Source organism: Anomaloglossus baeobatrachus, unplaced genomic scaffold, assembly GCF_048569485.1.
Source record: "Anomaloglossus baeobatrachus isolate aAnoBae1 unplaced genomic scaffold, aAnoBae1.hap1 Scaffold_41, whole genome shotgun sequence".
Lineage (NCBI taxonomy): Eukaryota > Metazoa > Chordata > Amphibia > Anura > Aromobatidae > Anomaloglossus > Anomaloglossus baeobatrachus.
The window spans coordinates 763,542-787,116 of record NW_027443435.1 but is presented as its reverse complement, the minus strand read 5'-3'; the positions used below and the strand labels follow the sequence as shown (position 1 = coordinate 787,116).

At 48.3% G+C, this 23,575-nt stretch overlaps 1 protein-coding gene across 1 annotated transcript; it reads left to right on the top strand.

The window, feature by feature from the left end:
- Positions 1-562: 562 nt before the first annotated feature.
- Positions 563-23,240, top strand: LOC142277319 (uncharacterized). Its single transcript, XM_075332629.1, is given in 4 exon segments — positions 563-666; positions 3,337-3,437; positions 21,684-22,022; positions 22,025-23,240. Coding segments are annotated over 4 exon segments (1,113 nt in total). The 3' UTR covers positions 22,594-23,240.
- Positions 23,241-23,575: the final 335 nt, after the last annotated feature.

The window sequence follows — 23,575 nt, the reverse complement described above, 5'->3', positions numbered from 1 at the left end:
TCCTACAGCCCCCCCCCTGCTAGCCCCCTCCATCGTGCAGCATCGTCCAGTGTAAGCCCCCCAACATGCAGCATCGCCCCCTGCCCTGTGTAGCCCCCCATCCCCCCCTTCCTTATGGAAGCCTCCACAGCCCTGTGCTGCAGCTTCAGCCCCTTCCCTGTGATATATACACGAGCTGCAGCCCCCAGTAGTGACAGGAGACACTTTTATTTCTTCCCCCAAAATCCAGTGTGACCTCAGCTCTATAACTAATGAGGAAAAGCTGAATCTTCCCCACCTCAGGGTCAGGATCCGTCCGCTCTGCACAGGAGCCCGAGCACTGCTGCTTCCCCTCACACTCTGCACAGCACGAGGAGGCCCCGCCCCTTCCGGTGACGTCATTCCCTCAAAAAAATCAACTCCACTATAGACACTTCCGTCGCCTCAGGGCTTGTGAAATCAGACCACGCCTCTAACACGTGTCAGAAGTGATGTCATACCGGAAAGGATCCCGTACATTCTAGCATCCACCATCCCAGTGGCCAGAGGGTAGCGTCTAGAATGGAGTTGATTTTTTCAGGCAATGACGTCCAGGAAGGGGCGGGGCCTCCTCGTGCTGTGCAGATCTGTGACCGGAAGCAGCAGTGCTCGGGCTCCTGTGCAGAGCGGACGGATCCTGACCCTGAGGTGGGGAAGATTCAGCTTTTCCTCATTAGTTATAGAGCTGAGGTCACACTGGATTTTGGGGGCAGAAATAAAAGTGTCTCCTGTCACTACTGGGGGCTGCAGCTCGTGTATATATCACAGGGAAGGGGCTGAAGCTGCAGCACAGGGCTGTGGAGGCTTCCATAAGGAAGGGGGATATGGGGGGCTACACAGGGCAGGGGGCGATGCTGCATATTGGGGGGCTTACACTGGATGATACTGCACGATGGAGGGGGCTAGCAGGGAAAGAGGCTGTACATTGGGGGGGCTCGCAGGGGGAGAGATTGCACATGGGGGGGGGGTTTGCAGGGGGAAGAGACAGCAAGCTGTGGGGGGGTTTGCAGGGGGAAGAGACTGCAAGCTGTGGAGGGGGGTTTGCAGGGGGAAGAGACTGCAAGCTGTGGGGGGTTTGCAGGGGGAAGAGACAGCAAACTGTGGGGGGGTTTGCAGGGGGAAGAGACTGCAAGCTGTGGGGGGTTTGCAGGGGGAAGAGACAGCAAGCTGTGGGGGGGGGGTTTGCAGGGGGAAGAGACTGCAAGCTGTGGGGGGTTTGCAGGGGGAAGAGACAGCAAACTGGGGGGGTTTGCAGGGGGAAGAGACAGCAAGCTGTGGGGGGGTTTGCAGGGGGAAGAGACTGCAAGCTGTGGGGGGGTTTGCAGGGGGAAGAGACTGCAAGCTGTGGGGGGGTTTGCAGGGGGAAGAGACAGCAAACTGTGGGGGGGTTTGCAGGGGGAAGAGACAGCAAGCTGTGGGGGGGTTTGCAGGGGGAAGAGACTGCAAGCTGTGGGGGGGTTTGCAGGGGGAAGAGACTGCAAGCTGTGGGGGGGTTTGCAGGGGGAAGAGACAGCAAGCTGTGGGAGGGTTTGCAGGGGGAAGAGACTGCAAGCTGTGGGGGGGGGTTTGCAGGGGGAAGAGACTGCAAGCTGTGGGGGGGGTTTGCAGGGGGAAGAGACTGCAAGCTGTGGGGGGGGTTTGCAGGGGGAAGAGACAGCAAGCTGTGGGGGGGGTTTGCAGGGGGAAGAGACAGCAAGCTGTGGGAAGAGACAGCAAGCTGTGGGGGGGTTTGCAGGGGGAAGAGACTGCAAGCTGTGGGGGGGTTTGCAGGGGGAAGAGACTGCAAGCTGTGGGGGGGTTTGCAGGGGGAAGAGACTGCAAGCTGTGGGGGGGTTTGCAGGGGGAAGAGACTGCAAGCTGTGGGGGGCTCGCAGGGGGAAGAGACTGCAAGCTGTGGGGGGCTCGCAGGGGGAAGAGACTGCAAGCTGTGGGGGGCTCGCAGGGGGAAGAGACTGCAAGCTGTGGGGGGCTCGCAGGGGGAAGAGACTGCAAGCTGTGGGGGGCTCGCAGGGGGAAGAGACTGCAAGCTGTGGGGGGCTCGCAGGGGGAAGAGACTGCAAGCTGTGGGGGGGGCTCGCAGGGGGAAGAGACTGCAAACTGTGGGGGGGGCTGTAGGAAGGATAGATGGATTGATGAATGGTGGCACATCCGGGGTGGGGACGGATGGATGGGGGCAAATCTAGGGGTTTTAAATCCAGGGAATAAAGACCACAATGTGTGTCAATCAGTGACGTTTCGGTGCTTTCTTGGACCTTTATCAAACTCACACTATAAAGATACATAAGAAAAATACAAAGTGAATATTCTCTCAAAGGTGCATGAATATTAGAGCAAACATCATACATATTACTTGTGGGAAGATCCATAGAAAAGATTTATCTATAGAACAGAAAATGGGCACAATTGGATCATGGCCTCGTCCCCAGCGGCTGCAATATCCCATAATAGTCACTTTGTATTTTTCTTATGTATCTTTATAGTGTGAGTTTGATAAAGGTCCAAGGAAGGAACGAACCATCACTGATTGACACACATTGTGGTCTTTATTCACTGGATTTAAAAAATAAAAAAAAAATTTGAAAATATTTTGAATGCCAGATTTATTTCTTCACTTTGTTCTGATTTGATGTCAGATAGTGAGAAAAACCTGCAGATGTGTCTGTATAGAGAGCGGAGGGAAACTTCTCGTTTTTCTTACCGCCTCCTCAGCCCTGGTGTGGAGGGTTCTGTGGAGGTATCATACAGTGCTTGTATTATATATTATGGGGCAGTGACAGGGGAACGAATGGGCTTCATTAGGAGGAAAATTGCTTTGTAAGGGGCTGTAAAGTTGTGAGAGGTTCTTATATGACCCAGTTGAATATTAATTACATTTTTATTTTTTTTTGGGGGGGGGGGTACCAATTAGAACTTCCGCTATGGGGTCCCATGATTTCTATGTACGCCTCTGTTCACCCCCTTAAAGAAAAACAATTGAATAAAACTAATTTTCCTCAAAAAGACTTTCAAAAATACAACATTGTTGATTAAACCAATTCTCAAATGACGGAAAAATAAGCATTAGGGCGTCCAAATTGTGAAGACAAAACAATGAAGGAAATCCCAATGTCATAATGTACCACACTAAGTGGACCCTGCCACGTCTGCTTCTATCCCTGCTGAACTGACTCTGGGGCCGCACGGGGGATATAGGAGGCGTAGAGGCCATGCATGGATTGGTCTCAGGGGCCACACGGCTCTGGTAGCAGAAGCGTCCATCTAGAACCTTCCACATGACTTTTCCTTCTGTCCATGACTTTTACATTATTTATTTTACAGCTTTGAAATTCAGGGAAAAGATATGCAGAACGCTGCAGACACAATGGAAAAAGGAGGAATGGATGTGCGGAGTGATGAACGGAGTAGAGACCTTTCCACAGGTAACCCTCCTCAGTGAAGAGTCTCCATTAAATAACAAGGAGAACAGTCACATTCCCAGCTGCAAGGAGAAAATGAAGTTACATTCTCCCTGCTGCCGCTCGTATACAGTCACCGATGCACTGCGGGAAACAGTAACACTCACTCACAGGCTGTCAGCCAAGGAACCAGATTGTTGATTACTGTGCACTCACTATCTAGTGAGTGGTGACTGTTTCAGCCTCTCCCACTGTGCTGGTGACTGGAAGCGAGCAGCTGCTGGGAGAATGTAACTGCATTTTCTCCTTGTAGTTACTGTGTCACACTCTATCCGCTGTCTTGTACGCTGTGAGTGACCATTTTGGCTCCCTATGGAATCCGGGTCGTGCCAAGCTGTTAGTTTGTTGAGCGAAAGCTCAGTTCAATCTGAAACTTGGAGGTGCTTGGTTTCTTCAGGGGTTCCCTGTTCTGAGTAATCAGTCCTAAACTCAGAGATCATGGAGGTGCCAGGATAGCTGAAGCAGGGACTCCAAAACTGGCCCTCAAACAAGGGACCTTGTGCTGTCCCTGATCCCAGAGGTAGGCTTGATGGTATCCAGCTTAACCCTAATGACCCACCCCAGGGCCGTGGGGTACTCTGTTCCGGGTGTTGGTTAATGGGATTATGTCACGGGGGGCCTGTGCCCGGTTCCGTGGCCCTGGTGGTCGCTGAAAGTCAGTAAATAATAAAAATTAAAAAAAAAAGTATTTTGTGATGCCACCTACGGTTCCAGTATGGTTACTGTGGCTGCAGGTCAGACCTCTGGGGTGATGGTTAGGCAGCCAGTTGTTTACGCTTCCCGTAGGTGAAGCAGGATCCCCAGAGCAGTTTTAGCAGTCTCTACACAGATATGGCGGTTTTTCCTCACATCCTTTTCAACTGTCACTTTAGTGCAGCAGCCTATGGCTCCTCAGATGAAGAAATAAAGTGCGTCACACCAATTCATTAACTCTGACCAGGTTTTACTTGCAGGTGTTATTAAAAAGGGGTTCAGTTTCTGATGTAACAGTTTTTGGGTAATCTGGGAACAGTTCAGGATCTCTGCACCAGGTCAGTTGTGAGGCCTCCCTGCTGCGCTGTCTCTCTCCTTCATACTAGGCTGCCTGTAGCTATACCTTGTCCCTCTCTCACTGTCTTCACCTGTATGGCAGGCGGCGGGAGCTTCTCTAAGGGGCACTGCTGTATTCACTGCGGTCCCTAAGCTCTGTGTAGCGGCTTTGCCTTCAGGTGCTGCTGCGGCCAGGAGATCTGGAGTCTCCCTGGCCTCCGGTCTTTATTGCTGGGTAGATTAGATCCCTCACAAACTCGGACGCCGGTGTCCGGTAATCAGCACTGTTCCTTGGGGATGAACCAATCTGGCTCCACCTCCCTGGTCACTCCTCTTTTGCCTCACTCCTGACCCCTCAGGCGGTCACACAGTTACTCGTACGGGCTAAGCACAGCCCTCTCCATTTTGATGTCTTCCCTCACTCTCTGCTCGCACAGTCTCCTTTTCTCCAACTGTCAACTGTCTTTTTAACTCTGCCTCCAAACCTGGATTTAAAGGGAACCTCACCTGAACTCTGCTTGTAGAGCTCCCCCTCCAGGCTTGGAGTGGGATTACCTGATGTGGAGATCCTTCCCTGCCCCAGGTACAGGTATATTTGTGGCAACTGAACCCTGGGGTGCCACATTCCCCCCCCTAGTTAAATTCAGTACTCCTGGACTGGAAACACAAACGTATAAAACATTAGCAACAATAAAGAATAGTACAAAGTCTTAAAAAATAAAAATTACAACAACCAATAAAATGGAGAAATGCAGTCCTTCCACTGCAAACTGTGAGTATAGTATATATAAGAAAGTTTTTGACCACTACCAGTCCTCTGGTCCATTAATCCATATGTCAATAAAAGTTCAAGAAGACGCAAAAGTTCATGCAAAAAGTCCTGCAGGTGCAATACGCTTGACGGTTACGGATTTACTTAGTTGCAATAAATAAACAAATAAAACATTTTTACATTTTACTAACTACTACACTTTCTATTTAATATTCTGCTACATAACGGGATGGGGGCTGACCAAAGTTGCTACGGCTAGACCTACGTAATGCCTGCATCTCAACTGGTCGGTGCAGTGTACTGGTACCTAGTGCTGGTGCTATGCGTGCACGGTCTACTAATCTGCATGAGGATCTACGCAATATTGGTATGCGTGAATGTTGTCTTAAGCCCGCTTTACACGCTGCAATATATCTTACAATGTGTCGGCATGGTCACGTCGTAAGTGACGCACATCCGGCATTGTAAGGTACATTGTAGTGTGTGACAGCTACGTGCGATTGCGATTGAACGGTAAAACGTTCATCGCATTCACATCGCACCTTTCTCTACAATTGCACGTCAGATTGTTCATCGTACCTGGGGTAGCACACATCGCAGTGTGTGACACCCCAGGAACGATGAACAGATCTTACCTGCGGCTCCCGGCCCACAATGCGGAAGGAAGGAGGTGGGCGGGATGTTTACGTCCCGCTCAGCTCCGCCCCTCCACTTCTATTGGCCGGCTGTCGCGTGACGCCGAACGTTCCTCCCACTCCAGGAAGTGCACGTTCGCCGCCCACATCGAGGTCGTATGGAAGGTAAGTATGTGTGATGGGGGTTAATCGTTTGTGCGGCACGTTCAACAAATTGAACGTGCCGCACATACGATGGGGGCGTTGCAAATCGCATACGATATCGTATGCAAAATTGCAACGTGTAAAGCAGGCTTTAGTCTTACCATTTGACTGGCAGGTTCACCAATAGCAGGGTTCTCTGGTTCTACTGCTACAGGTAGTTCTTCTGAAACTTCGACAGGTTCTTCCAGTCTTTCTGGGACTTCTACTGGTTGAGCGGTTGTCAATAATGGTATTATTATGGCTCCATTGTACTGAGGCCAACTTTCAGGGAAATCACCAAGTACTGTTCGTATCATCTTCTCTTTCTTTTCCTCCTTAGGTTGAGGTGTACAGGGGATGCCTTCTTTTGGCTTCAACTGTTCAGGACATTTCTTAAGGTGGTCTCTAGAAACTGCCGCTGACGTTTTTCCCTTATCCTTGCTGATTAAGCAGGTTTTCTTGTTGTCAAAGTTAGAGGGCAAATACTGTGTATGGTTCTGCTTCCCACTGGTCATCAAGCTTATGGGTCCTTCTTTTTCTTTTTAGAACCATCTCTCCAGTTATTTAAAGGAGCAGCTGGTGCATTCTTGTTATAATCTTTCCCCTGCCTTTCTCTAATTTGGTTTAGGCTTCTTTCTACGCACTCCTGTACCTTTTTGTACTGCTCTTGGCGCTTAGTGTCCCAATCAGCTTCAGGTGAACTGGTGTCAGGAACGACAATTCCCATTTCTAAGTCAACTGGTAACTTCCCGGGTCTTGCTCTCATCAAGTATGCTGGCGTGCAATTGGTGGAACTCACAGGGATGTTGTTGTACATGTCCACTAAATCGGGCAACTTCTCTGGCCACATGCTTCATTCTTCCAAGGGCAAGGTTTTCAACAGGTCTATAACCACCTGGTTCATTTTCTCACTCATGCCGTTGGTCTGTGGATGATTCGGTGTGGTTCGGATTTTCTTACACCCATATAGGTTGCAAAACTCCTGGAACACTTCAGCTTCGAACGCAGAACCTTGATCCGTCAGCACTTGTTCCGAGTAGCCATGTGGTCTGCAAAAGTAGGCTTGAAAGGTTCTCGCTGCGTTTCTTGCTGTCAAGTCCTTTACAGGTACTACCACCAGAAACGGGAATAGTTGTCCACCATAGTGAGGGCATACGTATAACCGGATCTACTGGGTGTCAATTTCACATGGTCCAAGGCTACAAGTTCCAGTGGCTGTTTGGTGACAATTGGCTGTAATGGAGCTCTTTGACTGTCACAGTCCTTTCTTCTCAGGTTGCATGGGCCACAGTTTCAGCACCAGTTCTCAATGGTAGTTCTCATGCCAATCCAATAGAATCTGTTGCGTAACAGTACCTCAAGCTTCTTCCATCCAAAGTGTCCTGCTCCGTCATGGTACACTTCCAGCACCATCTGAACATCTCTCTTCGGTACCACTATTTGCCACACCCTCTCATAGGTTCGGGGGTTGATGTAATTTCTGCATAGCCTACCCCTGTAGATGAACAATCTGCTCTTTTCCTTCCACAGGTGCTGCGCTTCCGGTGGGGCATCTGGGTTAAGACTTGAGTCTGGTTGGGTTAATAGCTCTTTTTAACTAGGCGAACAGCCGGATCGCTGTCTTGCGTTTCTTCCCACCCGTGGTAAGGTAACGGGTTTAGCGTGGCCTCTTGGCGTTTGCCCTTAACACATTGGTTACACTGGGATGCACTGTTGCGGTGAAAAGCCGGCAGCTCTATCTCTTCTAGCTCATCCGAGTCTTCTCCAGCATCTTGTAAATGGGGCATTCTCGACAATGCATCAGCGTTGGCGTTTTACCATTCAGTGACGGCCCAGACTAAGGCCAGGAATTACAGCTTGAATGAGCTGTAGTTTTCTGGGTTTCTCTCAGTAGGACGGAGCTTCCTGCTTGCAAAGGCAATTACACGTTCTTTGCCATTCTGCACCTGCTACAGCACAGCTCCCAATCCCACATTACTGGCATCTGTGTGCAGCACGAACGGTAGATTATAATCAGGGTAGGCCAGGATTTCCTCACTGGTCAGGGCCCACTTCATGTGCTTGAAGGAGTTTTCTTCTTTCTCACCCCATTCAAACGGATGGCCGGAAGTCTTGCCCTTTTTGGTCTGGCCTACCAGGAGATCTTGCAAAGGCGCCGCTATTTTCGTGAAGTCCTTTATGGACCTCCTGTAGTATCCTACCAGCCCCAAGAACTGACAAACCTCCTTGACGGTCGTTGGCTTCGGCCAGTCTCTGATAGCAGTGACCTTTCAGCGTCTGGTGCCACACTGTCCGCACTGACCACATGCCCAAGATACTGAACCTTCGGCTTCAGCAAATGGCATTTTGAAGGCTTTAGTGTCATACCAAACTTTGACAATGCTTCAAACACCTCGGCCAGGTGCTCCAGATGTTCCTCATATGTCTTGGAATACACGATGACGTCATCAAGATATATCAGAACAGTCTCGAAGTTTCGGTGCCCCAGGCAACACTCCATCAGCCTTTGGAACGTGCCCGGTGCATTGCAGAGTCCAAACGGCATGCTGTTGAACTCACACAGACCCATCGGCGTCGTGAATGCGGTCTTCTCCCGATCTTTTTCTGCCACAGAAACCTGCCAATACCCACTGGTAAAAAGGTGGAAAAGAAATTGGCAGCTTTCAGTGCAGCAAGTGATTCCTCAATGCGGGGCAGCGGGTAAGCATCCTTGTGTGTTATGCGGTTTTTCTGCCTATAATCAACGCACATCCTCATTCTGCCATCTTTCTTTCTTACCAGGACAATTTGGGGCTGACCAGGGGCTACAACTATCTCTAATAACCCCCAGCCTCCTTCATTTCCCGTAACATATGTTTTTAGCACACTGATAGTGAGCTGGTGGTATAGGCCTGTATCTCTCTTTTATAGGTGGATGGTCTGCCGTGGGTATGCGATGGTGTACCCCTTTTATCCGTCCAAAGTCTAATGGATGCTTACTAAAAACCCGTTCATATTCCTTCACCACCCGATAAACTCCGTGCCTTTGGTAAGAAGGGGTGGAATCAGTGCCGACATGCAGCTTCTGACACCAGTCCTCCAGCTGTCCCTTGGAGCTGTTGTCCTCCGCCTGGTCGGACGGGATCAAGGGTTCCACTGCCTGAATTGAGTTGTTGTTGACAGTGAACAACTTGGCAACAGTAGCATATCTGGGTAGCTTGACCGCTTCCTCTCCACAGTTTAAAATTCGTACAGGTACCCTCCCTTTGCGTACATCAACTATCCCCCTGGCTGTCAGGACTGTGGGTTAACTATCTGAGTACATGGGCTCTACCATTGCCTGGTAATCCTGCCCTCTGAGGCCTATCGCTGCCTGACACCAAATCATCACTTCACTTCTTGGGTGTAACACAATGGGGAATGGGTCGCTTACCCGTACACTGCCGATTTCTCCACCAGACAACTCTACCTGTTGTCTCTGCAGAAGAGCCTTGATTTCTTTCTGTAGGACCCTCTGCTGCCCGATGCTGGCAGTTTCTGCAACGTGCTGGAGTAAGAAAAGAACTTCTCCTAGACAATTTTTAACAACATTAGTGCCTAATATCATTGTTGGATTTCTTTCACGACAATCAGTATCCACCACAATAAGTCCTTAGCCCTTTAGCTCCTCCCTCCCCACCTTTATCGTCACCTCCTTGTACCCTACTTGTGATACCGGCTGTCCATTAACAGCATATATAGTAAGGTCTGGGTCTGGGCGAGTGAGCTCAGAATCGTCCCAAAATCTTTTGTAAAGGATATGCAGGATCGTCGTCACCTGTGAGCCAGTGTCCAATAGGGCAAGTGTGGAAATGCTATCTAACACGATAGATAGGAATGGCCGTCCTCCCACATATGTATCGCGCCAGTTCGACGGGCCTGGTCTTCTTATTCCTGGGGATCGGCCCGCTGCCCCAGGAGTCGCTGGTTAAAAGGACATGACCTAGCAAAGTGGCCCGCCTCATTGCAACGGCGGCAGATCGGCTGTCCCGACGAGTCGGAACGGTCGTTGGGTCTTCCTCTGGGCGGCAAGTTCCTCCTTCGCATCAACGGGATGTCCTCAGGACTGTCAGCGAACTTGATCCTCCCTGATGACTACGGATTCTGCTGGAGTTGCATGGCCTTTAGGAGCAAGGCCACATCTTTTGTCAGCTGCTGTACCTGGGAATGCAAGTCATCAGAGGCACCAGGTGTTAGAGTCTGTGCATTGATTTCTGCTGGAGTTAAGGAAAGGGGCGCCACCTCAGAGGGATAGGTGATGGCTTGCTGCGGCTGAGGTGCGGGGTCTGTAGTCACAGGGACTCGCAGCGCTCTAATGGCCCGATTCTTCAGGGTTACAAAGGCTAGACTTGGATGCTCCATGAACCATAGACGCAGCTGTGTTTGATGGATTGGTGAATGTAGCCCTTCAAGAAACTGTTCAATTAACATTTTATCTTCCTCTCGCACAGGGTCTACCTGCTTTACAGCCCGCAGCGCCTCCTGAAGGTTCAATGCATAATCCCGTATGCTATCCTGCGGCCTTTGTTTGCAGTTGTAAAACTTCATTCTTAGCTCAGCTACAGTACTAGTTTCAAAAGCAGCTTTTAGATTAGCAAATATCTGGGTTATTGTCCTTTTTATCTGTATTCAGCAAGGATTTAACCTCTCGCTCTGCTGCACTGGTCAGTTGCCCCAGCAAAACAGACACTTTTTGCTTGTCAGCAGGTTGGATTTGATTTAAATCTGATTTAAATCCCGATTTAAATCACTAGTCAGTAAAGGCCCCGTCACACTAAGCAACATCGCTAGCAACATCGCTGCTAACGAACAACTTTTGTGACGTTGCTAGCGATGTTGCTGTGTGTGACATCCAGCAACAACCTGGCCCTTGCTGTGAGGTCGTTGGTTGTTGCTGAATGTCCTGGGCCATTTTTTAGTTGTTGCTGTCCCGCTGTGAAGCACAGATCGCTGTGTGTGACAGCGAGACAGCAACAACTAAATGTGCAGGCAGCAGGAGCCGGCTTCTGCGGAGGCTGGTAACCAATGTAAACATCGGGTAACCAAGAAGCCCTGTCCTTGGTTACCCGATATTTACCTTTGTTACCAGCCTCCGCCGCTCTCACTGTCAGTGCCGGCTCCTGCTGTGTGCACACGTATCTGCAGGACACATCGGGTTAATTAACCCGATGTGTGCTGTAGCTAGGAGAGCAGGGAGCCAGCACTAAGCATTGTGCGCTGCTCCCTGCTCTGTGCACATTTAGCTGCAGCACACATCGGGTAATTAACCCGATGTGTGCTGTAACTAGGAGAGCAGGGAGCCAGCGCTAAGCAGTGTTGCCTGCTCCCTGTTTTCTGCTCTGTTCTGTAGCTCCGTGCACTGGTAACCAAGGTAAATATCGGGTTGGTTACCCGATATTTACCTTAGTTACCAAGCGCAGCATCTTCCACGCGGCGCTGGGGGCTGGTCACTGGTTGCTGGTGAGCTCACCAGCAACTCGTGTAGCCACGCTCCAGCGATCCCTGCCAGGTCAGGTTGCTGGTGGGATCGCTGGAGCGTCGCAGTGTGACATCTCACCAGCAACCTCCTAGCAACTTACCAGCAATCCCTATCGTTGTTGGGATCGCTGGTAAGTTGCTTAGTGTGACTGGACCTTTAGGCTTGATTTAAATCAGTGATTTAAATCAAAGTTTCTACCTAAACTAGTTCTTGCTACTTTAATATGCAAGTAGATTAAGATTTTTAGAATCACTTTTTATATTACTTTTTTCTCCCCAGTTTCATGGGTTAATCATTCATATTTGGACACCACTGTTCTGTTGTACTTAGGAAGGAGAAAAATAATCCTGACCTTAATAACAATTTAAATAGATTTATTCAACTGAAACAATAACAACATTACAGCATAAGTTATTTGCTTAAACAAACATCCATGTTTGTTAACTAATTTGGCTAAACAAAATATATATATATATTTTAAGAAACTTAGACTGTCAGCCCAGCCGACACATGAAAAACTTAAATACTACTGTCCCTGCTGTCCTCTGTAGCTCACTTGTCGTCATCTTCATCATCATCTTCTTCTTTGTTTCTATTCATAATCTGGAAAATAAAAACAAGCTTTCCTGCTTTATTGGGTCCCAACCGATTTCTCAATTTAGAATGAATGAGTCCAAAGGAAGAGAATATTCTTTCAACGCCTGCAGAAGAAGCTACTGCTGTTAAAAGTGAAATCATTACTTGAACAGTCTCTAAATCCAAGCGCTTAACCCCTTCAGCCCCAAGCCTATTTTGACCCTAAAGACCAGGCCATTTTTTGCAATTCTGACCAGTGTCACTTTATGAGGTTATAACTCTGGAACGCTTCAGCGGATCCCGGTGATTCTGAGATTGTTTTTTCGTGACATATTGGGCTTCATGTTAGTGGTAAATTTAGGCCGATATTTTTTGCGTTTCTTTGTGAAAAAAACGGAAATTTCGCGAAAAGTTTGTAATTTTCAAACTTTGAATTTTTATGCTCTAAAACCAACGAGACATATGACACAAAATAATTCATAAATAACATTTCCCACATGTCTACTTTACATCAGAACAATTTTGGGGAAAAAAAAAAAAATTTAAGGAAGTTATAGAGGTTCAAAGTTTATGAGCAATTTCTCATTTTTACAACAAAATTTACAAAGCCACTTTTTTTAGTGACCACATCACATTTGAAGCGATTTTGAAAGGTCTACATGACACAAAACACCCAAAAGTGACACCATTCCAAAAACAGCACCCCTCAGGCTACTCAAAACCACATTCAAGAAGGTTATTAACCCTTCAGGTGCTTCACAGTAACTAAAGCAATGTGGAAGGAAAAAATGAACATTTTACTTTTTGCAACAAAAATGTTAATTTAGCCTCAAATATTGCATATTCACAAGGGTAGCAGGATTAAATGAACCCCCAAAATTTGTTGGGCAATTTCTACTGAACACGCAGATACCTCATATGTGGCGAAAAACCACTGTTTGGGCGCACGGCAGGACTCGGAAGGGAAGGAGCGCCATTTGACTTTTTTGAACAGAAAATTAGCTGGAAGTTAGCCGCACCATGTTGCGTTTGGAGAGCCCCTGAGGTGCCGAAACAGTAGAGCTCCCCCACATGTGACCTTATTTTGGAAACTAGGCCCCTCATGGAATTTATCTAGATGTTTATTGAGCACTTTGAGCCTCTGGGGGCTTCACAAAAGTTAATAGAGTTGAGCTGTGAAAATAAAAAAAAAATTTTTACCACAAAATTGTTACTTCAACCAGGTAGCTTTTTTTTTCACAAGGGTATCAGGAAAAATTGCACCATAAAATGTATTGTGCAATTTCTCCTGAGTACACAGACACCTCATATGTGGTGGAAATAAAATGTTTGGGCGCATAGCAGGGCTCGGAAGGCAAGGAGCGTCATTTGACGTTTCAAACGCAAAATTGTCTGGGATAATTAGCGTATTCCATGTTGCGTTTGGACATGTTTGCGTTGCGCGGCAGATGGGGGGGCAGCGGCATATAAAGGGAGCATCTGTGATTGTGAGACGGCGGCTGGGATAGGGTGGGGGCGGATGGGAGAGGGCGCAGTGGATGCAGGAGCGGCAGACGATGGGGGGAGGGGGGGATGGGTGGGAAGGGGAGTGGGAGGTGAGATTGGGGATAGTTACCCTACAGGATGGATCTAGGCAGCTGGATCACAGGAGATGAAGGAGGCAGCAGATCGGGGAGGGTGAGAGGTGGGTGAGGGAGCGCAGCGCAGATCACGGAGGAGACAGGTGAGCAGAGCACAGATCATGGGGGGGAGAGGTGAGGTAGAGCGGACAGCAGATCACGGCGGTGACAGGTGAGGGAGCACAGATCACGGGGTGACAGGTGAGGGAGCACAGATCACGGGGTGACAGGTGAGGAAGCACAGATCACGGGGTGACAGGTGAGGGAGCACAGATCACGGGGTGACAGGTGAGGGAGCACACATCACGGGGGTGACAGGTGAGGGAGCACACATCACGGGGGTGACAGGGGAGGGAGCACACATCACGGGGGTGACAGGGGAGAGAGCACACATCACGGCGGTGACAGGGGAGGGAGCACACATCACGGCGGTGACAGGGGAGGGAGCACACATCACGGCGGTGACAGGTGAGGGAGCACACATCACGGGGGTGACAGGTGAGGGAGCACACATCACGGGGGTGACAGGTGAGGGAGCACACATCACGGGGGTGACAGGTGAGGGAGCACACATCACGGGGGTGACAGGTGAGGGAGCGCACATCACGGGGGTGACAGGTGAGGGAGCGCACATCACGGGGGTGACAGGGGAGGGAGCGCACATCACGGCGGTGACAGGGGAGGGAGCGCACATCACGGCGGTGACAGGGGAGGGAGCGCACATCACGGCGGTGACAGGGGAGGGAGCGCACATCACGGCGGTGACAGGGGAGGGAGCGCACATCATGGGGGTGACGGGGAAGGGGCGAGTAGCCGATCACGGGGGTGAGAGGTGGGGGGGAGCGGGCAGCACATAACGGAGGTGAGGGGGAGAGCAGCACATAACGGAGGAGAGGGGGCGCGCAGCACATAACGGAGGAGAGGGGGCGGTGCCGGGCAGCACATAACGGAGGAGAGGGAGCGGTGCCGGGCAGCACATAACGGAGGAGAGGGAGAGGGGGCGCGCAGCACATAACGGAGGAGAGGGGGCGGTGCCGGGCAGCACATAACGGAGGAGAGGGAGCGGTGCCGGGCAGCACATAACGGAGGAGAGGGAGCGGTGCCGGGCAGCACATAACGGAGGAGAGGGGGCGGTGCCGGGCAGCACATAACGGAGGAGAGGGGGCGGGGCCGGGCAGCACATAACGGAGGAGGAAGCGGGCAGCCGATCTCGAGTGGAGAGGCTGGCAGCACATCACGGAGGTGAGGGGACGAGCAGCCAATCACGAGGGAAAAGGGCCGGGCAGCAGATCGGGGGGGACCGGTGGCACTGTGGCAGATGGAGGGCGGCGGCGGCGGATCGGGAGGTGTGAGGGTGCAGGCAGCAGATACGAGGGGTGGGGGTGCGGGCAGCAGATCGGGTGGCAGATCGCGGAGGGCAGCGGAAGATCGGGAGGTGTGGGGGTGGGGGTGCGGGCAGCAGATACGAGGGGTGGGGGTGCGGGCAGCAGATCGGGTGGCAGATCGCGGAGGGCAGCGGTGGATCGGGAGGTGTGGGGGTGAGGGTGCGGGCAGCAGATACGAGGGGTGGGGGTGCGGGTGGCAGATCGCGGAGGGCAGCGGCGGATCGGGAGGCCGGTTTCATACAGTGCAATGGCAGTGCGGCAACTTCCGGGTCCCATGCTCCGGTCTCATAACAGCATGGGACCGGAGCTTGTCGCCCTGCCATTGCACTGTGTACACTCACTGTGCTGGCGTGCTGCAGGGACGATGACGGGGGCGGTCACCGGCAACAGGTCCACTGTGATTGGAGACAGCGGTCACAAGGCCGATCTCTCCAATCAGAGCTGCTGGGGGAGGGTGATCCAGTGAGGTCACCCAGCTCCAGCCAATGGCCAGTGCTATAGCTGCACTGGCCAGGGCTGGATTTCAATGTTTCAGTCACTTTAAATGGCTGGAACATTACAGTGGCTGTGATTAGTTGAGCGGCGTTCGTCAGCCAATCACAGCCTCCGTATGTCCGGGGAGGAGGCACCAGGTCCCCTCCTCCCCGAATCTGCGGTTTATGCTAACTTTTCGCAGTCACCGGAGGCTTCGGTGCCGCGATTACGCCATGACTGAAAGATCCGTTTTTGGTCGTTAAGGCCCAGGGCACCATGACGGATCTTTCCGTCCATGGTCTTGAAGTGGTTAAGTGACTTCCACCAGTTTACTGGTGTGACCTTCCTTAAAATATCTTCAGCAAACGTATATTTCTTGAATGGTTCCCCCTTAGCTCTGAAGTTTATTATAGTTGGCATTAAAGATGGATGATTGCTGGATACCCATGTCATAGCTAACTCCTCTTCCTCAGCACTTAGGTTTTGACCCTGATATTGGATATTGACAATATTTGCCAAAAAATGAGCTGGAGTCAGTGCTTGTCCCATTCATTTGTTTACTGCTTGTAATTTAATTCTGTCCATGTGTAGTTCTGTTTTTAAGTGTTCACTCAGTTCCTTCCAAATTTCAACAGAATCCGCAATAAAACAGCTATTTTTCTGTATTTTGTTTAAAGCTTGAGAGATGGGTTTCAGGAAGCTCAGCATATGTTCAACATTTCTCTTAAGCCCAATGTTGAGGATTTTGGCCGTGACAGTGCCATCTATTTTATCTCGATTTTCTTCACAAAGTGTCATCAGAATAGGCCAGTTTTTGATATACTGCTCAAAACAGTCCACCACAGAGTTCCATCTAACATCTTGTGGGAGCGTTAGCTTGGTTCCACCCATCCTTTTCAGAGCTGCTGCAGCAAAATGATTATTACGGAAGTATTTAGCAATTTCAACAACATTAGCCTTAATTTCTGGAACACTTAAGTCTTTGGCTAAGAGGTGCAGCAAATGAGCACTGCAACCATATGTTATTAGCAGCTTTGTATTCCCTCCCTGCTCTTCTAAATCTCTTCTCATCTTGGATACGTTTGCAGTATTGTCAGTGACCAAACTGCGTACTAGACATTTGAATTTTTGTTCACATGTCGTTATAGCTTTTACTGCCACTTCTTGTAAGTATTCTGCTGTGTGTGCATTTCCTGACGTATCAGTTGTTTGTGCAAGGAAGACTTTACCTTCTTCTGTTGTTATACAAGCACATACAATAGAATCATTGTGGACATTACTCCACCCATCAATACTTAGGTTAACAATTTTACCCTCCAGAGCTGTTGCACATTGCTCCATTTCTCTTTCATACACTTGATCCAGCAGTTTCCCTGCAACATCAGCTCTGCTGGGTGGACTGTATCCTGGTCTCAGTGACTGAACCATATTAATGAAATGTGGGTTGTCAGTCAGACGGAAAGAAGAGTTCGTTGCATAAATAAACTGGGCAATTTTTTCATCAATCAACTCTTTTTCTAATCTGCTAGTTCTTATCACAAACCTATCTATGGTGGTTCCAGGAGGTAAAGGTTTTTTCTTCCTTTTGGGTGATGGTGATATGTGGCTGTGGGTGTCTGATGATGATGCTGCTGCTAATGAAGCACTATCCTGGATGGATAACTCTGAAACTGTAGAACAGGATGATGGTGATCTTGGAGGTGGATAGTTTCCAGAATCCATGAATTCCCCTAAACAAAAAAAGTCAATGCTGTTATTTTATTGTTTATTATACAATTTCTGCTTATTGCACACAACACATCACTGCCCCTGCCCCAAAAGGAATATTTGTTTTTCTTCATAACTGTACCAAATGACAGTAACATGCAGTAATAATAAGAAATATAATTTTTCTCACACATGACCGTTCAGTCTTTAGAAATAGGATTCAATAAAAATGTTTACCAACCTGAAGATCCTGCCTGTTCAGAAGTGTTTCTTTGGTCATCTTCATCACCGCACTTCTCATGATGTTGCCTCATTCGCGCCACCAGGCCTTGCATCTCTTTGTTGCATCGTTTGCATTTTGCACGCATTGCTGCCTTACCGATAGGCGAAGGAGCTTCATTAAAATATTCCCAAACTGGGTCTCTTTTACGGCCTGCTGCCATTATTAGGAAAGAATGTAATAAACCTCAGATCGTACACACAAACAGATCCAGACTTGTCTGTCTGTGGCTATGCTGCAGTATTGTGCTCAAAGTTTTACTTTCATTTTCTTGTCTGCTTGCCCTTCCTCCTCCTCACACTTAGATTCACATTCTTCTTGTGTTGTGCAGATCTATTCCACTCCAAACAATCAGAAACATATTGTCTAACTTCTTGGACTTGGCACTGAAGGGGTTGATTCTGTATTCATAGGTTTGTAGAACAATAGGATTAAGGTCTTTTTCTCAACTCTGTTCATGTTGTAATATTTTTGCCGTGAAGAAGAGGCTGGGACCTCTACGGAGTCAAATTCAGTTGTGAGAACTGCGTAAGTAAAGCGAGCGTCTGTGATAATCTAGGAGAGAAACTGCCCACTAATCCTACAGAAACCTCTGGAAGAGCATGGCATTGTGAATGTTACAGATATACAGCCTTTATTCTACTGAGTTAAACAACTCAGCTTTATCTCATGATGGAAGAACCTTTGGATGGTAAAATATTTTTCTCAAAAAGCAGTTTATTGAAAAAAATCCGATTTAAATAAAAAAAATCCGTTTTTTTTTTTTTTTTTTTTTTTTGTTTTTTTTTTAAAAAAACATTGATTTTTATCCACCCTGCTTGTCAGTCATAGAGTATATATCCAGGAGATTGCATATCTTTTCCCTAAATTCAGCTAGGGTATTGGGTTCCCCAGCATATTGCGGTAACCATGCTGCCCCCGGGACATACGGCAGAGCAAGCAGCATGATCGGGGCTACATCTTCAGGTGCTGCAGCTGCTCCAGCGGCATCAGCATCGCATTGCATCTCCATCCTCGCTGTGGTGCAGTTAATTTTTCAAATGCTCAAAATGGCGGCAAAGTTCAGTTATTATTAAACAGTTTTCAAGGCACACGTTATCCAGGGTTACTGGGCCTTGTCCAAATCCTGTTCGTGACGCCAAAAGCTGACCCGGCCCAGGGCCGTGGGGTACTCTGTTCCGGGTGTTGGTTAATGGGATTATATCACGGGGGCCTGTGCCCGGTTCCGTGGCCCTGGTGGTCGCTGAAAGTCAGTAAATAATAATAAAAATTAAAAAAAAAGTATTTTGTGATGCCACCGACGGTTCAAGTATGGTTACTGGGGCTGCAGGTCAGACCTCTGGGGTGATGGTTAGGCAGCCAGTTGTTTATGCTTCCCGTAGGTGAAGCAGGATCCCCAGGGCAGTTTTAGCAGTCTCTACACAGATATGGCGGTTTTTCCTCACAGCCTTTTCAACTGTCACTTTAGTGCAGCAGCCTATGGCTCCTCAGATGAAGAAATAAAGTGTGTCACACCAATTCATTAACTCTGACCAGGTTTTACTTTCAGGTGTTATTAAAAAGGGGTTCAGTTTCTGATGTGACAGTTTTTGGGTAATCTGGGAACAGTTCAGGATCTCTGCACCAGGTTAGTTATGAGGCCTCCCTGCTGCGCTGTTTCTCTCCTTCGTACTAGGCTGCCTGTAGCTATACCTTGTCCCTCTCTCACTGTCTTCACCTGTATGGCAGGCGTCAGGAGCTTCTCTAAGGGGTACTGCTGTACTCACTGCGGTCCCTAAGCTCTGTGTAGCGGCTTTGCTTTCAGGTGCTGCTGCGGCCAGGAGATCTGGAGTCTCCCTGGCCTCCGGTCTTTATTGCTGGGTAGATTAGAGCCCTCACAAACTCGGACGCCGGTGTCCGGTAATCAGCGCTGTTCCTTGGGGATGAACCGATCTGGCTCCACCTCCCCGGTCACTCCTCTTTTGCCTCACTCCTGACCCCTCAGTTGGTCACACAGTTACTTGTACTGGCTAAGCACAGCCCTCTCCATTTTGATGTCTTCCCTCACTCTCTGCTCGCACAGTCTCCTTTTCTCCAACTGTTAACTGTCTTTTTAACTCCACCTCCAAACCTGGATTTAAAGGGGACCTCACCTGAACTTGGCTTGTAGAGCTCCCCCTCCAGGCTTGGAGTGGGATTACCTGATGTGGAGATCCTTCCCTGCCCCAGGTACAGGTATATTTGTGGCAACTGAACCCTGTGGTGCCACACTAACACCTGTCCAAACCCTGATCTAACCCTCCCTCCCCCCCCCCCCACCGGGAGTGGAGATGCAAACCCCACAAAGTCATCACAGGAGCATGAACTGAAGGTATCTGCAGTAACAAGAGGAATCTCAAACCTTAAATGGGGAGAACACAGCTGAAAAGAAATTAGCCCCCTGAGTCTCAAGGAGCCACAAACCACTCCACAGGACAGGAAACAGTGTGAAAGACTCAGCTGAGGCTGAGCAAATAATTTCAGGTTGCCTGTGAACAGAGTCAGATGCCACTGCGGCTCCCTGTGAATGTGGGCCTTGGTTATCTGTGATCTGATCTATAGCTCGGAGACCTTGGACCTCCTCTGACCATCCATTTGCCCATATCCGCTATCCTCCTGATATTCTGACCCCAGAGCTGACTACGCCCCTGTCTTTCCCCTTAGTTCACGGCATGCTCTCTTTGTATCTGACCCCAGAACATTTGACAACCCTGCCTCACGGCTTGTCCATGCAGTGACTAGCGTCACACACTGTTCTAATAAACCAGATAGATATCATTTAAATGCTAGGTACTCAGATTACCACTATATCTGCAGGTAAATAGTATTTTTGTAGCTGCCAGGTTTTCTTTAACCCCTTCTCGATATGTAACGTAAATATTACATCCTATTACTACTTGCGGGCTCAAAAGCTGAGTCTCCATTATTGCCAGCAGATGATGTCTATTCAGTTATTCAGTGGAGGTAAGCTTCACCCACTGCTAACTTTTCAATCTTTGACAGCAGCATTTGCAGTTCGCAGCCTATGGGGTACAACGTTCTACATATCCAACATATGGTGCATATGGGTCGCCATAATAGCTGGGGGTCTGCTAAAGACCCCTTGCCCTATATAAGGGTACTTCTATGATCTCCACACCTACAGTAGATACATTCCTTCAGTGGTGTAGATTTCAAATGAGATTTGTGGGGTGTTTCCCTCCTCTCCCCCCCCCTCTCCCCCCCCTCTCCCCCTCCTCTCCCCCTCCTCTCCCCCTCCTCTCCCCCTCCTCTCCCCCTCCTCTCCCCCTCCTCTCCCCCCCCCCCCTCTCCCCCTCCTCTCCCCCCCCTCTCCCCCTCCTCTCCCCACCCCTCCTCTCCCCCTCCTCTCCCCACCCCTCTCCCCCCTCCTCTCCCCCTCCTCTCCCCACCCCTCTCCCCCCCCCTCTCCCCCTCCTCTCCCCCCCCCTCTCCCCCTCCTCTTCCCCCCCCCTCTCCCCCATAACCTCGACAAAGTGATCTCATTATATTGGGAACCTAACCTTAAATGCCTCTATGTGTGATTAAAAATCTGTATGTCTGGTTCCTGGCTAAATAAGATGGTGGACACACCCTGGCTCTAGGGTGGAGTGCTTGGTCAGGTGCTTGTCAAGGTTACCGGGCTTGCATGGATTGGTCAATACATAAACTAAGAATCTCACTTTGCAAATATCACCAAAGCAATAATGCAATGCCTATGTCGTTTTTCCTCATTACCTATGTATTAATCCCTTTTTCTAATATTTCTACAGCAGTAATGCAATGCTAAAGTATCCTTATATTATTGAGTCCCTATGGATATGCTTTTGTAGATATGTTTTATTGAATGTCGTTTTGAGCACTTCGAAGGGTGCAGTTTTTAAAATGTCATTTTGGGTATTTTCTGTCACATAAGCCTTTTTAAAGTAGAACCTTGCTACACACTTTGGAATTTATATGGATTTATGTGTGTCTATGTGTATGTTTTGAGGTTATATTATTAAAAGCTTATAACTTCAATTTTTTTATTTATGGCAGATGATGGTACCACGAGTTCAACACAGAATGCTAAGAAAAGTGAAAGTCACAAAGGAGTGAAGTCTTATTCGTGTTCAGAATGTGATAAATGTTTTGCTAAGAAATCAAATCTCATTGCACATGAGAAAATTCACACAGGAGAGAAGCCATATTCATGTTCAGAATGTGATAAATGTTTTGCTTTCAAATCAGCTCTTATTACACATGAGAGAATTCACACAGGAGATAAGCCATATTCATGTTCAGAATGTGATAAATGTTTTGCTTTCAAATCAGCTCTTATTACACATGAGAGAATTCACACAGGAGAGAAGCCATATTCATGTTCAGAATGTGATAATGTTTTGCTTTCAAATCAGCTCTTATTACACATGAGAGAATTCACACAGGAGAGAAGCCATATTCATGTTCAGAATGTGAGACATGTTTTGCTCGGAAATCAACTCTCATTACACATGAGAGAATTCACACAGGAGAGAAGCCATATTCATGTTCAGAATGTGAGACATGTTGTGCTTCCAAATCAGATCTTATTAAACATGCGAGAATTCACACAGGAGAGAAGCCATATTCTTGTTCAGAATGTGAGACATGTTGTGCTTCCAAATCAGATCTCATTAAACATGCGAGAATTCACACAGGAGAGAAGCCATATTCATGTTCAGAATGTGGGAAATGTTTTGCTTTGAAATCAAATCTCATTGCACATGAGAGAATTCACACAGGAGAGAAGCCATATTCATGTTCAGAATGTGGGAAATGTTTTGCTCAGAAATCAGTTCTTGTTAAACATGAGAGAATTCACATAGGAGAGAAGCCATATTTATGTTCAGAATGTGGGAAATGTTTTGCTCAGAAATCAACTCTCATTTCACATGAGAGAATTCACACAGGAGTGAAGCCATTGTGAGGAAAGAGTTAACCTTTTTCACTGGATAGAAAAATAATAGAAATTCATTCTCCTTTGCAAGTTCAATACCAGACTTATTTACGTAACAAACTCTGAGACCAAACTCAAGGACCCAGAATGTTTTGACTTAGAAACAACTGAAAAACATCTTATTATGAGAAGAAACGTTATAGACTGTTATGGGAATATAAGTCATTATGTTAATTTCTCTTGCTGGGAATATGTAGTCCACACCTTAATGAATGTAGATTAATGAATATGTATGTTGCATAGTTACGCCCTAATCAACTTTGTATAACTATGTAATGTAAACAAAATCAATACACTTCTATTTCGGAGCCGCACATCTCCAGGTCTTCTGTGTATAACAGCGTCTGCCTGTTTTCCTTGAGCCTGGAATAGCAGAGGGGGGGGTCACCGGTACTTAACACCATAGTTATTAATAGAATGTCTGTTTTAGTAAAAGTCTATTAATATTTACTATCTGTTAATACAGAGTTTATTTTATGTCATTACGGTTTGTACTTTTTATAATGGATCATTTACAAACTATTCATCTGTTAACACATTTTTTTATGCTGCTCGGATACGGATCCGCGGTGGCTCGAGGGGTCTCTGGAACCGGGGGTCGCTCGGACACTCGAATTGAAAGGGGGACAAAGTCTGCTTTGTGACGCCACCCACGGTGTGTGGTAAGGTGGAGTACCCGGTGGCGTTGGAGTGGGCATCCAGGTGTTTAACCCCTCCGTGGGTAGGGGGAATACCCCGGGACTCGGTGGTGATGATGATGGGGGGGGAGTGCCGTTGGGGAGTTAAGGGTCACTGCGTACTCACTCAGCCCAATAACGCTGACACCGACAACTTGTAAACCAAAGTTCTGAGCACCGCTGCCGTTGGGGGAGCATGTTTTGGGTCCCGTTTTGCTGGTGTTGCTTGTTGGACTGTAACCCTTTTATGGCACTGTGTCTTTCCTCTTGTTGGA